Raw genomic sequence first — 18,537 nt, 5'->3', positions numbered from 1 at the left:
TCAAGACAACCCAATGACCCCGGAGAAAGAAATGGCAAAGCTCATTTTTCCAACAGATGGGACTCATTCTTCCATTGGCAATGCCATGTTAGCAAAGAGTGAAGAACTGTTCCATGGGAAGGTGAAAAACAAGAGCTAGATCCTTCTACTTGGGTGGGAGCGGGGGGGCTCCTTTTCTGTTGTCACTATTGAGCCCCCTTTGCTATATAAGCTGAGTATGTTGTGTATTATGGACCATCAGTGATATCCTAAAGTGTGCCAACGTGTGGAATCACTGCCCAGTTCAGTGTTTGCTCCAATATAGACCAGCGGTATCATTCATTTGAGGAGGTATTTAATAATCAGCCTAAAGTGTTGATGGTCTAGAACAGACCAGAAGGATTGTCTCGTGTATCATACCATAGACCCACCTGGCTATATGCCCTAGAATAGACAGAGTTTGCCATCTTTCCAATGTGCAGGTTATTATGGACCTCTAGTGCCAAAATTATCTGTGCCAAACCAATGGGTTCCAAAGTGGTCAACCTCTAGCACATAGAGGACCTGGGTTTGCTCCAGCAGTAATAGCGTAGATCAGAAGTGCCATGCCAGTAGCTCCTCCTGGGCAGTACCACCTCGGTGGGTGGAGCTACAACTATGCACTACAAATGTAAAGACAAAAGGACCATACAAACCACAGCAAGAAAAACTTTCAAATGATTTTTTAATAAATATTAGCAGGTTGACAAAATATTCACACACAGTGTATTCAAGTGTATCTAAACCTGCACTGCCAGGGGCTAGAAGAACTGTATGAGAAGGAGAAAGGGGCTGAACTTTCAACAATATGATGAAAGGGACCACTGAAAATTAGTACTACGATTCCCATTCAGTAAAATTATCCCCCAAACTGGTTGTTTATGTAATCGATGATAGATCATGTGGTATATAATAGTCCTGGGGCAACTGTCGGACCTGGAGGACACCAATGTGGTCAACCTAGGTGTCTAACCAACCCAACTATATCTGGGAAACTACAAAACTCCCCAAAAATTATCATAAACTGGACCCAACCTTACTCAACCCCTTTATACAACTGCACTTCATACTACTAGAATATTCAGAGTAAGATCTTTAAAGTGACAGTACATGGATTTGTGCAAAAAACATTAATACAGTGTGAAAAAGAGTCGGGAAGGTGGCCAATGAAGAATAGGAATACTAGATGACTGTTACCCTTTTATCTTCAAGTCATAGGGAGGTACAGCACATATGAGAGATAAGATTTCTTCCCAAATTTATCAGATGTTTTTTTTGCAGGTGTTGTCAAGGGAGGTCTATCAGCTGCTACTGGAAATACCAACCACAGACCTGATAGCACCTTAGAGAGCACCCCAGCATGATGTGTTCATCCGACTGCTTTTCAAACACAAGCCACGGCAATACCCAGCAGCAAAATGGTTCAAGGTACAGTCATTACATTATAATCCTGTCACTTGATTATCTTAAAGGGGAACGCCACAGAGCAGCATGTATCCATTGCATACCTTCCATTTATAACAGTACATGGTGGATTCATGACCATTGGGTTTAGTCTCTGTGCAACTTCCTCTCAATCCAATTTCCTTATATAAGACACATACATGCCAGGGCCAATTGGATAGGAAGTAAATTCACCCAAGTATGTTTTTGGGTTGGAGAAGGAAACGGCAGCACCAAGCCCCTGGATACATGGTGAGAACATGTAGACGTTGTTCTGGTCATATAAAAAATTAAGACCTCCAGTCTACATAGTTGAGCTTGACGGAACCACCTATTATTGTTTTTGCTATTGGTTTGGCCAAGCAAAATAAATACAGAGGAGTGGTGCTACCACCCGTAATACCAAAAGTAGTCATCAATAGGCAACTTCTTCTCATTTCTAAATGAAAACATGGCTAATAGTATGAAAGCCAAGAAGCTGGTGGAGTTCCCATTTTAATTTGACTGCAAAGCCTAAGAATGAAGCTTAGGTTTGGGGTGAAGGGATGGCATACCAAAAATATCATACAAGGTTAAATAATACAATATCACATATTTTTTACATTCATATGCCAAATCCTAAAGAAACTTAAAAGGTCAGGTCTTGAAGACCTCGGCTTAAAGACAAAAGGACTGACAACCCAAACTAGGCTTGTAGACCAGGTTATGAAGACCAAGGCTTGATGACCTAGGCTACTACACCAAGGCTTGAAGGCCAAAGCTTGAAAACCAGGTCATGAAGACCAAGGCTTGATGACCAAGGCTTGACAATGTAGGATAGTTGACCAAGGCTAGTAGACTAAAAGCTTAATGATCTAGGTTTAAAGACCAAGGCTTTAAGTCCTAGGATTTAAGGTCTAGGCTAGAAAACCAAGTCTTAAAGACCGTGACTTGATAAGCAAGGCTTGTAAACCTTCGAGTCACCTGCTATTAGATATGTTGTAATAAGGAAGAGCTCTGTATAAAGTGCCAGTACAAAGGTCCTAGCTTTAAATCTTCCATGTTTTATGCGAATACAGCCTGGTGAGGTATTTTACGCGCATGAATATCAATGGGTCCAGCCCAAAGTCACATCTCTTCCTGCCTCCTTCATATACAAATCATACACAAACATAATCTGGGGGTTCTGGCAGTGACATAGGGTTCTGCAGAGAGGACCCCAGTGGTATATGCGGCAGTGATAAACTTAATTTAAAATACTTTGCAGGTGTTTGACAAGAATAATAAATTAAACGCACATAAAGGTCATCTGTGTTCCAGCAAAATAAATTAACATTGGTCGAAAAAAAAATGCAATTAGGGACATAACGGACCCAATAATAAATGGTTTTCAATGAAGGCTCCTTTGTCAAATTTAAAGTGCCCCTGTCACCTACAGTGAAAGCAGACATTTTGTGTGTGTGGGAAAGGGGGACAGGTTCACTTGAGTGCCATGGGTTCTAGATGAGGTTGCCTTGAGTATGCTCTAAGTAAGTAGAGCAACTACTTGTGGTTCTGGGGGGAGGTTTCTACCTGAAGACCCTTCTATTCACTAAAGGTGAAAACTGCATCCAGCACAATTCTCAAAACTGGAAAACGGAAGGGATGATCAATGTAAACAAATGGTAGCATGTACACCCATTGAAAACAATGGACCTCTGGTATGTGCCACCCTGTGGCAGCCATACCAGGAGATTGAGTTGAAATTATGCACCACCCTCCCTTCAAACAACCGATCAAGATGGGTTGCCACCAGCAAAAACCCCAACAATTAGCTTTTTTATTGTGCAAACACTTAAGTTGCACAGAAGCTTGCAAAGAAATAGGCTAGGGATAGGTGTAGGTTAGGCTAGGACTAAGAGAGGAGTTTCCCCGATACATAACCAATATACTCTGAATCTCACCATGGATGCATCGTAATGAGTTTGTGATACAAGATCCATGGAGAGTTTCATCATGCTGCCATTTGTGCCAAGTGAAAACTCAAGTTGCTTCGAGGGCCAAGTCCCCATCTACAGAGGGCCAAAAACAAATCTATAATTAACCAATCTTATGCATTTCAAGTTATTGAGCTTGTGTCTAACCCTGACGCATAAAAAAAAAAATTCTATCTAAATGTTTATAGACACAGGATCATAATAAGAATGCATAAACACTAATTCCAGGCAACCGTAGTGATGTTCACCCTTGTGTTCTGAGGGAGCTAAGTTCAAATCCCTTGCAGATCCACAGATCGATGCTTCTTCCGGTCTGTAGGTAAAAGATTTACTTTACGAAAGAAATAAGGAGCATAAAACATGGCTAATAAAAGGCACCTCTTCTGCTAGAGTAGAGGTCATCTCATTACAATAAAATAAATAAATACCTAACAATTCTAGAACAAAGCTGGTTTGCTCTGGAGAGTATGAAAAATTCGAGGCTTCAACTAGGGATAACATTCATGAACTGCAAAAGAGGCACTCAGGGTTCAGCTCTCGGCATAACCGCACAAAGTGCTTTTTACAAATAATACCTTGATAAAACTACATTCCGTTGAAGGTGGGGGAGGGGCGGGCGTTTGATTCATTAGCAGGAATGTGTTCATGGTCAAAAATTAGAATCACAGTGCTGATTTGGAGGTATTGAAATGACCCCTGGGCCAGACTGTAAGAATCTACTCTAGAAATTAGGAAAAAAATAAAATAAAATGTCAAACATAATGCTGAAGCATACATCATTATGCCCAGTGATGGTGTCTGACACACCTCATTTTAACGGCAATTCCGCGAGACCACAATGAAAGGTTCCTTGGTGTGTTGAACTATGGAGAAAACCAAAAAGGCAACTTCCAGGTGGTCATGTAGGTCCTTACTATAGGAATGCCAACTCTGTATCATGGGAATCCTGCCCCACAGCAATCACAGCCCTCCATATTGGCCATGTTCATATCAAAAGGTTACGTTTCCAAATAGGTCATCGCGGTGAGTCTTTTACTGCCAACGGTGGTAGGGATTTCAACCAAAACATTATAAGGTTTGCCTTCTTTTCGAGTCTCTCTCCAAAACAAAAATATTAATATTTCCCAGACAAAAACAAAAAAATAAGTTCCCTTTGATACTCTATCTTTAAATAGTGGTAAGAATTGGATTTATTCTCCTCTAGGGAGCATCCATTCTCCCCATACTGCAGCTTATAGTACATCTCATCATCAAGTAGACTTGTATCCCGTTAACTTATTCTTGAAGGGAAATAGTATCCAGCCCTCCAATCTCTAGAGCAAAGCGTTAAGCTACGACGCTATCAAGTGCTCATGTCACCGAACTTGTCTTCGACAGCAAATGCTCTTCCAGGATCTGCTCAGTGAAGTGTGTCCTCCTCGGCAGAAGTGTCCCATCGGAATTATGTAAGAAGATCAAGGGTCATGACAGCGCATCTTCTTCTTGAGTTGCTGTGGTGGTGGCATCATTCAACAAAACCCCCTGTTGTAGTCTCTGCAAAGAAGATCTCATCTAGAAAATATGAAGGAACATTGGGGTTGTAAGGTTGGGTCAGCAGCACCATAAGCATGGATACACCTAAGCCATAATCATTGGATACAGACGATGTTAATCTAAGGTGTATGGCCAGTTTGAATGGGATGTTCCAGAATGCCAACTTATCACGTTTCCAAAGGATCTGTGGTAAGTGTCTGATTCGGAAAGGTCTGACCACTGGGATCTCCACCGATCCATGGGTTTTGTGTTCACCATTTGAATGAAACAGCAGTTGAGCATGCTCACTAGCTGAACACTGTACTTAAATGGATTTCAACAACTGTATATCAATCCATTTCCACCTCAAATAAGAAAATTCCTATTAAATGGGGTCATCTGCTGTCATCAACAGGGTAAGCTGCAGCTGGCCATACAGTACAGATCAAAAGTTTGGACACACCTTCTCATTCAAAGAGTTTTCTTTATTTTCATGACTATGAAAATTGTAGATTCACACTGAAGGCATCAAAACTATGAATTACCACATGTGGAATTATATACATAACAAACAAGTGTGAAACAACTGAAAATATGTCATGTTCTAGGTTCTTCAAAGTAGCCACCTTTTGCTTTGATTACTGCTTTGCACACTCTTGGCATTCTCTTGATGAGCTTCAAGAAGTAGTCCCCTGAAATGGTTTTCACTTCACAGGTGTGCCCTGTCAGGTTTAATAAGTGGGATTTCTTGCCTTATAAATGGGGTTGGGACCATCAGTGGCGTTGAGGAGAAGTCAGGTGGATACACAGCTGATAGTCCTACTGAATAGACTGTTAGAATTTGTATTATGGCAAGAAAAAAGCAGCTAAGTAAAGAAAAACGAGTGGCCATCATTACTTTAAGAAATGAAGGTCAGTCAGTCAGCCGAAAAATTGGGAAAACTTTGAAAGTTTTGACCATGAAGGAGAGTGATGGGGTGCTGCGCCAGATGACCTGACCTCCACAGTCACCGGACCTGAACCCAATCGAGATGGTTTGGGGTGAGCTGGACCGCAGAGTGAAGGCAAAAGGGCCAACAAGTGCTAAGCATCTCTGGGAACTCCTTCAAGACTGTTGGAAGACCATTTCAGGGGACTACCTCTTGAAGCTCATCAAGAGAATGCCAAGAGTGTGCAAAGCAGTAATCAAAGCAAAAGATGGCTACTTTGAAGAAACTAGAATATGACATATTTTCAGTTGTTTCACACTTGTTTGTTATGTATATAATTCCACATGTGTTAATTCATAGTTTTGATGCCTTCATAGTCATGAAAATAAAGAAAACTCTTTGAATGAGAAGATGTGTCCAAACTTTTGGTCTGTACTGTACATGTGGTGTTACATACTGGCCGTTGGAAATGGATGTCCAACCATGTCAAAGCAGGAGCTGCTCTTTGTTATAAACGGACCTCCCACTGTATGATGTCTAACTTCCCTCAGACTAAAACAAACCTTTTAACTATCCTTTCTGGTGTCATCTTCTTCTGTCAAGGTCCTGCATTTTCCGAAAGATAGGTAAAGTAATTGTTACCCTGTCTTACTACAGTAAAAGCTGGGCAACAACCTCTGGAGGACCTGCACTGGCCGCCATATTGATGGTCACCCAGATGTAATTAAAATGTTTTTGGATAAAATTTGAAATAATTCTACATAAAAGGATTTATATTATGTTTACTCTTATTATTTTTCGGGGCTATGCTCTATGACGAAGTAACTATTTACTGTCGCCCACCATTGTCTCACCCCACCGTCTCCCACCGGTTATTTTCCTTCCCTCTGACACCATCTGTCGCTCTTCTTTATGTCTCGCAGAACAAATTTTTTTCAGAGTTTGTGGGAGATCAGACTTTATGATATGACTCATGAGAAAATGATTGTTGTGGAATTTAAAATTAACAAATTAAAGGGATTATTCCACCAAGAACACGTATCGTCCGTACCCAGTCTGTTTGCGCAGGGTCCCACTGCTGGGACCCCCACTGTTCACAAAAAACAGGGTCCAGTTTTCTACATTAAGATGGACTGGTGGTGGAGAATGAGCACTGGTGCCCCACGTAAACTCTATGGGACTGCTGATGATAGCAAAGTACAGGTCCGTGGATATGCGCAACCACTACTCTATTCAAACGGAGACCCAGGACCTCCCGTTCTTGTGATCGGCAGGGGTCTCGGTGATCAGGCAAATTCTTGGTTCAATAACATTTACTGATCATTTTAGCATATTTCCTGAGATTTGCCAATTTTGCCTCCAGAACTCATCACAATATGCAACATGAATTCTCTTAAAGGGGTTGTCTCATCTGGGACTTTGATGGCTTATGGCTAGGATACCTCTGGGACCCACAGCTATCCCCAGAACAGGACCCCCAAAGTCAGCAGAGAGCGACCACCCTCCATTCAATTCTATGGGAGTTACGAAAATACCCGAGCGCATTGGCCTGGCCATTTCTGAAGTGAATGGGGCAGTTGCTGCGCTTGCGCAGTGAAGCTCTCCATTCATTTCCTCACACTCATGGGAGAAGTTCTGTCGAGATCAGTCGACATTTTGGTTAAAAATCACCAAATATTAGTTGTGGTTAAGCATTGGTTACCATCCCATCCAGTCTCCTGTGAGGATTCCAGACTGTTCCATTTTAACGGCACTGACACATTGTAACAAAGTATTCGGACAGGAGAGAGACGTGTGCTGTGGATGTGTTCTCACTGGACTAGAAAGGAAAGCGAGAAGGTCCCCCTTCACTGACAGCAAGTGGAGATCTTAAAAATGGAGAGAAATTGGAACACAAAGAAATATATACGCCACTTTTGGCGTATTTAAGGTGCAGATTTTGTCACAAAGGGGTTTTACAGCAAAATCTGTGCTTATTCACTTCTCACGTCACTTTTCCGAAGTGGCAGAAAAAAAAGGGGGCCCGTCTCATTTACCGTCTTCTAGGGAGCTGCACTAGTTTACCATCTTTAGCAAGGGAGCTGGCGTAGTTTAAACCATGTCACACGGCCGGCGGAAGCAAGCGTCAAAGTTACGTAGAGGCTGTGCCTGCTCCTCTACATAACTGTGGCGCATCCACCGCCAGCGCATGGGGATCAAGACCAGCGAATAAATTGCCGGTCTTAATAAATGACCCCCAAAGTGTATACCGACTGTACTGCGCTCACCTCGTCTAGCAGCTGTACTGACGTCCGCAGTGTCTGCTTCCACTTCTGGACCTCCGTGTTGTGGAAACGTTTCTGGAGCTCAAGTATTTCCGCCCATTCCGCTGATGTCTGAGGAAACCTCCTGTGAATAGAAGACGCCGTTACCCAGAAGAAGGTAGGGAAGGGGGGGGAGGGGCCTGGAATACTGCACGGGCCCCCAACATCAAATCTACATAAGAGGAGGGGCTTATTCTAGAGCAACGTCACCATCTCCCATATGACAACTACTCCTAATCTGCCACTAATTAGGAGCCGTGGGAATCAAACATTAAACGATTAGGGTCCATTCACACGACCGCAATTTTTTTTCCGGATTTTGCAGACCCATTCATTTTCAACGGGTCCGGAATGGATGTTATGCGCTGTCCGCATCCGCAATTCCGTTCCCGAAAAAAAAATAGAACATGTCCTATTTTTGTCCGCAACTGTGGACAAGAAAAGGCATTTTCTATTATAGTGCCGGCGAGGTGCGGTCCGCAAAATGCGGAATGCACATTGCCGGTGTCCGCGTTTTGCGGATCCGCAAACCACCTACAGACGTGTGAATGGACCATTCGTTGGCTGCATTGTTAATTTCCTTGTAAAGTGACCTTGAGAGAAATGTAGCAGAGCTGAGTTGTTACCATGCACAGTACACTGTGACGGGTGGTTTTGCATAGGACTGCAAGTGTTGCATTAGCTTATCTCTCAGCAGGCATAGACTTACGTCAAAACTCGTACCATTTAATCATTTTGTCTTAACCCTTTCAGCCCCAAGCAGATTTTCCGTTTTGTACTCCCTGTTTTCCGTGAGCTGTAACTTTTTTTATTTTTCCATTCAAGGCTTTTTTTTTTTGCGGGACAAGTTGTATTTTCTAATGTCACCTTTTAATATCGTATACGAGGTAAGGAGAAGCTGGAAAAAAAAATTCCTGAAATGGAATTGCACCACAGTAATATAGGCTTCAATTTTTTAACGCATTCACCTATGCCGTAAAACTGACAAGTTCCCTTCATTCTCCGGGCCAGTACGATTATGGCGATACCACATTTATATAGTTTTTCTTGTATTTTAATACTGAAATTTTTTTTTTTTGATGCATCGCCATATTCTGACCCCCAATAACGTTATATCTACAGAGCTGAGTGAGAGCTCATTTATCTGGGGTGATCTGTAGTTTTTATTGATACCATTATGGAGTGGGGGGGGGTGAAAAACTGCAGATTGACCATTTAGATACAGTTACAACGTTCACCATACGGTATAAATACAGTTATAATTTTAATAGTTCATGCAATTTTTGGTTGTTGCGATATCTATGATGTTTATTTGTATTGTGAGGAAAGAGGGGTGGTTTGAATTTTCATATATTTCTAAAACCTTTTTTATTTATTCTTTACTTTTTTTAAGCCCCCTGGGAGGCTTGAATATATGGCTTGATCACAAATATCAACGCAGTGTATTGCAGATTCGCTATGTGGTTATGGAGCCCTGCCACCTGCCGGCCTCCATAAGAACTACAACTGCAATAAACTGGGTTTCTTCAGCGTCACCCAGGCTATTGCAGACAATGAACAGCTTCCCCGATCTCAGTGCAGGGAATCCATTCGGTCTCTCCCGGTGAAAGCAGATTCACGACTGACTACGGCCTCTGAGGGGGTAAATGTCTGCGATCCACGTTATTAGGTGTCTATAAAGAGGCTACATCCCCCGTACATGTATGGTGCATGTTGTCAAGGGGTTAAAGGAGTTATCCACAACTTTACAAGTGATGGCCTATCCTCAGAATAGACAATCAGTATCTGATTGGTCCCTGCCAATCAGCCGTATCTCTGGCGCCAGTGGATGGAACTGGTGACTGCAGCAATGGTCCCATTAAAGTCAATGGAAGCAGCACAGCGGTAACCAGCTGTGACCTGTGTTATTCCGGCACCGACTTCCAGCATTTACTGATCAGCAGGGCTCTGAGGGCTGTCTAAGATCTGCTGGTCAGATAGGGATGGCCTATCCCGAGGATAGACCATCACTTGTAAAATCCTGGACAACCCCTTTAAACCTGGAGACTATTCCTTCCCCATAGAGACAACACACCATTCAAGTTATGGGGAAAAAAATTATATTTTTTGCACAATTTTGGGCACATCAGGACTTCTGACGTAGTTTTTACATAAACCTAGTGCAGAATACTTAACAATGATCAATGACGTATCCGTATAGGACAGAAGAGGAAACGGTGAAAAATCCTTTCACATCATAGCCATAAAAATGTAAAATCTCAAGATGGCATTGCCCATGGTATGTATTTACAGGGTGCCCGCCATATTGGTTCATTGCTTGTCTCATCTGTTTTTGTACGGACACACAACGTGTCTTGGAAGTTTCTAAAACCTCAATCAATTTCCTCCTGTGGAAGGGTTCGTAAAGTGGTACACTTATACAAATGTTACAATAAGGGTCCATTCACATGTCCGTTTTTTCTTTCCTGATCTGTTCCGTTTTTTGCGGAACAGATCTGGACCAGACCTGGACCCATTCATTTTCAATGGGTCCTGTAAAAAAATCGGACAGCACAATGTGTGCTGTCAGTTTCCGTTGTTCCGTTCCGCATGTCCGTTTAAATATAAAACATGTCCTATTCTTTTCCGCAAAATTCGGATCCTGGTACAATACAAAGTCAATGGATCCGCAAAAAACGGAAGACATTCGGATGTCATTACGTATGTCATCTGTTTTATGCGGATTCCGTTCCTGGAAATTAAATTACGACGTCTCATGCTGTTCACATGTCGACTTATTGTCTGCTGAGGCATGGCATCCCACTCTTCTTAAAGGGCGGCCCTCAGGTCATTGATGTTCTGGGTTACAGAGTTACAAGCCCCTACGCAGCGACTCATCCCATAGGTTTTCTAAATGGGATTCAGGTTTGAAGAAAGTGCAGGCCACACCATTTGAGGTCCTACAGTCTCCAGCCGTTTCCTAATGATGCGACCTCGATGAGCTGGCGCATTGTCCTCCATGAAGATGAAATTAGTCCTGTGTTGTTCATGCAGAGGCACAATGACTGGATTAATGATGTTGTTCGGGTAGGCTTGTCACTGGACCATTCACAAAGTGTAAGGCAGTTCTGTATTGACTAGACACACCTGCCCACACTGTAATACCACCACCACCAAATTGCTTCTCTGGTGACAACAGTGGCTAATGCATAGTGCTCTCCTTGATGTTTCCAACATCATTGGTGGCCCTCCATTTCTGCTCAGCATGAATCAACTTTCATCAGTGAAGAGCACTGAGGCCCACTGGTCCCTCATCCGTGGTAGATGCTCCCTAGCTCATGCAAGATGATGACGCCTGTGGTCAGGTACCCTTGCAGGTCGTCTAGCACGCAGACCATGCTGATGTAAACGGTTTTGAATGGTCTGATGTGACACTTGGGTGCCTCTCACCTCCATTAAATGTGCCAGGAGTTGTGTGGCATTCATCATCCGGTTCCGCAGAGCATTATTCACAATGAAGCGGTCATCAGTGTGGGATGTGGCCAAAAGACCTCAACTTCTCTGCCTTTCTGTGACCCAGTCTCTCTGTATCTCTGATACAACCTGCTGATGACACTCTGTGACACTCGAAGTTCAGTGGCCACTTCCGCCTGAGAACATCCTGCTTGAAGCCTCGAGGCAGTGTACTGTTCATCAATTGTTAGGTGTCGTCTTGGTCTCATGATGTCAAAATATGAACAGCATGATGAGGAGGACTGTTTAAATGCCAATTCTAGCTGAACCAGAAAATGTATTGGACGATTCATGGATCAAGCACCTGTTGTGAATTTTGCAGTTAAGGCTCCTTGTTAGAGAACAGCAAGTTTTGCAAAAAGTACCGAAACACTGAACAGTTGGACATGTGCATTCAGAAGTTTAGAGAAGGTCACATTAAGTTCACCAGTAAAGGTTAGAGGGCATTTTAGGTTTGTCCTGAAATTTCAACCACAAGCCAAAATATCCTTAACTTTTTGTGAGTAGTGTATATACACTAGAACACCAGAAAAACGTCATGAGATTGAGCCGAGACTGACAAAGTGTACACTGCTAGTGGTGTTTGGTCACTGATCTCCCAACTAAAGTGGTGCTTATTTTCAGTTCTGCAGAAGGGTATATGATGAGACAGGGTCACATTAATACTGGGTGGCATTTCCCCTTGCTGGGATACAGGCGGCCACTCTGGCATGATGCTGGTCATACAGATGCTGGATATAATTCTGTGGTCATTTCAAGCTCTTTCACCTTGGAGCCGTTGTTCAGCCAAGGTGGTTGTCAGCTTCTGTACATGGGAGACACGTCACCCCATCTAATCCCAGACATTCTTGATGAGGGAGAAATCTTGAGATTGAGCTGTCCATGTGAGCTCCTGGATACCCTGAAGAGCACATTGTGTAGGGCAGAGAGTGTGTGGACAGGCGTTATCTTGTTGAAACGCCATATCTTCTGAGTTAACAAAGGCAGTCGGACTGGTTCCACGATGTCCAGGACATACCCAAGGCTGGTTAATGTTCTCTCCATGAATACCAGATGGAAACAGCCATGGTAGCTAATGGTGCCCCACTTACTGTTGGTCCAGTGTGCATCCTGGCGTGCTCTCCAGCCTTCCTACAAATTCTGATGCAACCAATATTGATGTAACCCTGCCTCGAGGGGGCACCACCTTGGTTGTGTGACCACTGACCAAGCACCACCAGCAGTTTATACTTTGTCAATCTCAGCTCAATCGCATTGTGTTCCAGGTGTTCTCTCTTCATTTTCCGCTAGTGTATATTTGTTCTGTAAAGCATCTTAACCAAGTACCAGAGCCTACGAGGATCAAATAATTCTTCCCTCTTGCCCAAAGTCTAAAGAAGAGTCATATAGAGTCAGAGGCCACTTCTTCTGAGCAGATCCTGATTAAAAGGATGACTGGAGGTATACAATAATTGATATTAAAATTGCTAAATTAAATGCTAAATATACCAACTGGATAATGCACAACGGGATGGGGCAAGTGACCCCCCTGTCCACAGAGAATATAATGAAGGAATAAATACCCTTGGGACACAGCATAACTCTGCCACGTCTGAAAGGTCCGAGCTGTGTGTTCCAGAGACCACAAACGGTAAAAGAGCATCATATTAAGAACCACCAGGACCAATAACCTGTTAAAAGACAAGAATTAGGAGTACAAAAAGTTACCATTTTATCAAAAGTAACGGCAGTAAACGAAAAAAGTATCCAGAGTTCCATGGACCATCCCTTCTTCACCTTCCACCATCATTGTCCAAGTGTTTACCCATGATTAGGTGGCAACCAGCAATCTTCAACTGGGTGTTAGGAGATGTCAATAGGTGGGCAGATATTACGTTGACACCTATGGTTGAGGAGACAAGAATACACCTATTTCCCACTAGCTAGGACTATTTCCTTCCATATTGTCCAAGGAAAGAACATCTGGCCCATGTCTACAACTAATGTTATGGGCAAATTAGGAGAAGAGAAATTTTTACACCTATAACCAGCTTTTGTTACCAATTTTTTTGTGAGGGTTAACTCTTTGCAACCACACATAAGAAGAGTCAACTGCTAATGACCATGGATGAGGCATGGTGGGATTGATGAAGGTTCTTCCATTGGGTTCTATTATGGACATATAACAAATAATTTCCAGCTACCTAAGATCATGGATACAGTCATAGGAACAGAGAAAAACAAAAACATCATATTACGAACACCACCAATGTAGCGATATTCCAACTATAGCGGTGTCGCCATGGTGAGAAAGATGGTCTCCCGTCCTGCAGAATATGTATGTGTCATGTTCAGTGCAGTAGAGATAATACTCCGCCAACGCACACAGGCGACCTTGATGCAAGGAGCTTTGCGTCAGATATTTCCCGCAGTGTGTAGGTAGCAGGTAGGTGGATTTGTTACTCACACAATACTGATGATGAAGAGGGCCGTAGGGATGTTCTGCGACGTTCCTCTGTCAGACAGGTGGGAGAGCTGAGAAGAGATGCTGCCTGTGATGGGAAAGATGATGAGAGAGTGGTGAGTAGATGAGGGAAAACAGCAAATTTGTGCCCTAAGAGTCAATGGGAAGAAGCAAAAGAAAATGGTCGTGAAGAAAGGCTCCACCTTGCAAGGTTCATCATCAGAAGCACTGGGTTCAAGAAATTCTCATTCCAATATCCACTCTTTCCCCTGCAGAATATGCACTACCATGCTCCACAGAAGCCACCAATGGGCTGTCACCTCTTTAGAGGTAGAGGTGACCCCCTTCGTCCCATTAAAAGTTGCCATGCCATCTGTCCTGATATATGCAGTGACTGGGGAGATCCTAATTGGTCCAAATACAGGAGCCGTGGTGTGTCCACGGATAACTTTGGTTGGCAAAACCCAACTTGTACAGTATTTCATGTAAAGGGTATGTTCTCCCTGCAGACACCGAACAAGCAGGGGTATGACTTAAGATAAATTCTATATATAAACCTTAAAAAAGGTCTTCACGGGCGGTCCGCGCCATCATTGCATACACCTATGAGACCACTCTGGTCCATACGCATAATGTACGGTGGTTACATGCATCTACTGGATACAGTAACTACGGCGAGCAGTAACTGGATCTGTTACTTCTAAGCAGCGAAGATTATCTCTAGTCATAAACACAGCGGAGAAATAGTCTGCGGAAACATACAAATCCCATCTCCTCCACCCTTCGGTCATAATGGAGATTTCCTGCCATCAGGAGAACTTGTAGAACTGGTGCTGTCCTAGATTTGACCCTATGCAAAATGTATCATCTTCATTGCCATCTTATATCATGTGTTCACAATTTAGCAAACAACCTGAGCTCGCCAGCAGATCCTCTGGTGGTCAAGCATGACCCAAGTCTCTTGCATTAACCCCTAGTGTATCAAAGGGTTGACAGTTTTTGTTGCTTCTCTATCTCATCCTATCCAATTTGTAAATTGTCCAGGCGCTCAAAGAAGTTTTATTTGCTTTTCAACAGACCGTAGACAGGCACAAAGTACTTCTTTAAGAACTACCTTTCAATGGACATGGGAAGCGCAGAGCGACCATTATTACTACACATGACGTTTCCATTTTGATACATTGTTTCTGTTCTTATTTGGATACCTGATGTTCTGGAGTGACGGGTCGCTCTCACACTGTCCAGGGGTGGACTGACGGTATTTAGTGGGTCTACAAGATGGTTCTTCCAGCTCAATGTTCTCTTCCGACGCCGTAACGTTGGCTTTTCTCTGACTCCCAGCTCCTCCACGCAGGATTGTTCGAATTTAACCATTGTGTCAGCTGAGAGGGGGCAAAACAAAGAGAAACAAGGCAGTAAATATACCATATACCCACGAAATGTATGGGGAGAACAAAGGAAGTGAACAATAGGGCCGTTTGTACATAGCATTGACCCCCAACAACAAAATTGTGTGAGCTGTTGCCATTTTGGGAATCAAATAGCACAGTGTGTTGGAATTACTCCAGTGGTGGAAAAGAAGGAATTGAGTATGAGGACCTCTTGTAGGACTGGCCCATGAAACCACAGAATCTCCTCTACTCCTAGTGCCCCCAAAAAAGGCTGTCTTGGCCTTCAGAATGGTACCAAAGAATACCCTGTTAAAAGACCATAGTGGCCATTATGGTACCGGACATCATGATAATGGAGAACATCCATGGTGGGCTAGGCTTCCTAAGTATAAACACGAGCAAATCCATCAATTATTTACTTGTGGTTTCGAAAGTGAATCAAAGACAAATTCATCCAGTGGTGGAGATTTACGAAGCTCAACGCGCCATAATGTGATCGGCCTGGGAAAATGGACTGTGGGTCTGTTGGATCCTCTCTAGCCAACTGCGCTCTACTGAACTGACCCGGCTGTGTCATAGTGTTATATGATGCATTTAGAATATATCTCACCGTGGATCTCTCACTCACGTGATGAGATCCGCAATTAGATCCACGTTTGTGTAAAACAGCCATAAGTCTGACTCAATTTGGACCAAAAAATGGCATTTAAGCCTTGCACCGTGTTATGTGTTTTAGACACTTTTTGCCCCTCACTAGTCAAGGGGCATGGGTAAGAGGAAAAAGAAGCATGTTTTAAAAAGTGGAAACCCATGCCATAATTTTGGATAAAATTTGTGTACAATTTGAACTTCTAGCAAAATGCACAAAATTTGTCATAGAACGGGAGCCACTGTGATAAACTTGGCCCACCATTGGTTTCCATGGTCTAAGTTTACGCTGTCCATTCTACGGGATTGGTAAATCTGCCCCAGAGTTTCACGCTCCAGATGCCTGACCCAACCTCACATTAACCTGGCACCCAGTAAGGGTAGGACGTTAGTAGTTGTCCATCAGTAGTGTTGTTGTTGTAGGGGAAATAGAACTGGCAGCTATAGCATACCAAGGTACCATCTCACCAGGAACAGAACATACCAAGCTGTCGAAAGTGCTCCTCCATCCCATTCCAGGAGTTCTTTTCGATAATGCCTCGTACCAGGCTCCAAGGCTGCTTCCGGTAACAGATCTCTGAGGACACCCTACAATACAATGGTCAGAAGGTTAGGATCAGACAAATCTCCATGACCCTACTCTAGGGTGTTCAATGGGTCCTACGCTGAATGAAAATTTAGGACCCACTTAAAAGTTTTTAACAGTTACGTTGAGATCTCTTTATAAGTGCAAATATAGATTCTCCATGGTGACACCTAATGGGCCTGTGAAGCTTCTCATGATGTCTCCTTGAGTGGGTGCATAGACTGAGCCATCATTCACATTGTAGGGGGAGAAAATGTGGGGGCACAAACGATTAGCAATTCGAGGTAGGAGTGTTGAGTGGGCACATATTGAGTTGTCAGGAGAATTCTGAACTGATGGGTAGCGATGGACGAACATCGGCCTGGGGGTGGTTCGTGAACACGCGTTCGCGGCGGGCCCCATTGACTTTAATGGCAGGCGAACCTGGTATACCTTCAGGTCATATTTGCAGTCAGCAAACACTTACTAGAAGTGCACAAATAGTCCCACAACATGGACAGTGACATACCAGAGGGGGATCAATGGCAAAAATTCCCGCAAAAATATGTATTTTAATCAGGGGCCATTTTTATGCATCTTAAAAGGAAACTCTCAAAAATGTGCCCTGCTGGAGCCTAGAAATTTTTTATTTTAGGCCACTGGAGTACAGGCCCCAAAAATTAGGCATTCACCTGACAGAAAAGGCCTTTTATGCCTCAGTAATCGCACGCACCTTCTCCAACTTCCTACTTAGGCTCCGGCCTGGTGCACCTGCCCGACCCCTACCACCCCTGTGGAACGGCCTGCCTCTTCCTCTGCCTGTCATTTTCAAAATGACCTGTGTCTAATTCCCTAGAGAAGAGCAGTATTTGTTTGTGGAAGCAGGTATATCGCAGGCCTCAATTATTATTTATTTTGCCACAACAGTTATATCATACCACCATAATTATTTAGGGCAACAGGTATATCGCAGCAGTGGAAGAAGGTATATCGCACCCCTCAATCCGTTTTTTGGGGGGGCAACAGGTATATCACACCCATTGTCCCTCTATATAGCTGCAGTATCGCAGCAGAACCGCACACAACTGCTGCACAATACAAATGCACTATGATATACCTTCTATGTTACAAAGTATATTATAAGTATATTACACCCCTCTGTGTATCACACCTATCGATAGCACAACGTTACCAGTCCTTAAAAGGACTTTTGTGGCCCTACTAGCTAGTGTTTGGTGTCCCCAACAGCCTGTCCCTGCTCCACACAGCAACCTCTCCCTACACTGGCAAAACACTGAATGTAAAATGGCGGCCAGATCGGGTTCTTTGATAGGGTGGAGGTATGTCCATGTGCTGAAATGTCTCAATTGGATGTCCTGTCCCACCTGATAAATGTGTCATGGGTCAAAGTTTGGCGCAATGCAAAAGAATATGGCGCCGGCGGACATCGCCATATGTTCGCATGTTCGGGGAATCGTGAACGCACAAAGTTCGCCGCGAAACGACCGCAGGGCAAACCGCAAGGCCATCTCTACTGATGGGGACAAAGCGGTGATGGTTTATGGGAAGACTTTACATCTCGGTACCTGAGACGTGCTTTATTCTTGGTCACGCTGGTCATGCAGTATCGATGAGCGGTGTAAAAATAATCCTGATAGGGGATGCCATGGGTGACCACCTGTGAGTCCAGGATGCAGAGTGACCCCTTCAGACTGTAAGTCAACATCTAGGAGGAAACATGAAGATATTATACACTGAACGGCTGTGGTTTCATGTATTGTGCTAAAATCCTCAATAATGTTCTGTCCTTGTTAAACCCATGATATGATCTACAGTCA

General features: G+C 43.5%; 1 protein-coding gene across 6 annotated transcripts in view; it reads right to left on the bottom strand.

Moving 5' to 3' along the window:
- Window positions 1–686: 686 nt before the first annotated feature.
- The window catches only part of GRAMD1A (GRAM domain containing 1A), a 162,347-nt gene continuing 144,496 nt past the window's right edge, over window positions 687–18,537 (bottom strand). For 3 of the 6 annotated variants that reach the window (XM_040421902.1, XM_040421906.1, XM_040421912.1), the window contains 7 exons: window positions 18,286–18,425; window positions 16,619–16,722; window positions 15,301–15,477; window positions 14,099–14,183; window positions 13,215–13,322; window positions 8,125–8,245; window positions 687–4,967 (listed from right to left, as the gene is read on the bottom strand). In XM_040421902.1, the coding sequence (XP_040277836.1) occupies window positions 4,878–4,967; window positions 8,125–8,245; window positions 13,215–13,322; window positions 14,099–14,183; window positions 15,301–15,477; window positions 16,619–16,722; window positions 18,286–18,425 (825 nt within the window). In that variant the 3' untranslated portion in view covers window positions 687–4,877. The remainder of the gene's footprint in view (window positions 4,968–8,124; window positions 8,246–13,214; window positions 13,323–14,098; window positions 14,184–15,300; window positions 15,478–16,618; window positions 16,723–18,285; window positions 18,426–18,537) is intronic. The other 3 variants (XM_040421924.1, XM_040421918.1, XM_040421931.1) reach the window with 1 other exon arrangement.

The sequence above is a fragment of the Bufo bufo genome, chromosome 1 (assembly GCF_905171765.1).
Source record: "Bufo bufo chromosome 1, aBufBuf1.1, whole genome shotgun sequence".
In the NCBI taxonomy this organism is placed as follows: domain Eukaryota; kingdom Metazoa; phylum Chordata; class Amphibia; order Anura; family Bufonidae; genus Bufo; species Bufo bufo.
The sequence above is the reverse complement of the archived record's forward strand: the minus strand, read 5'-3'. Positions and strand labels throughout refer to the sequence as shown.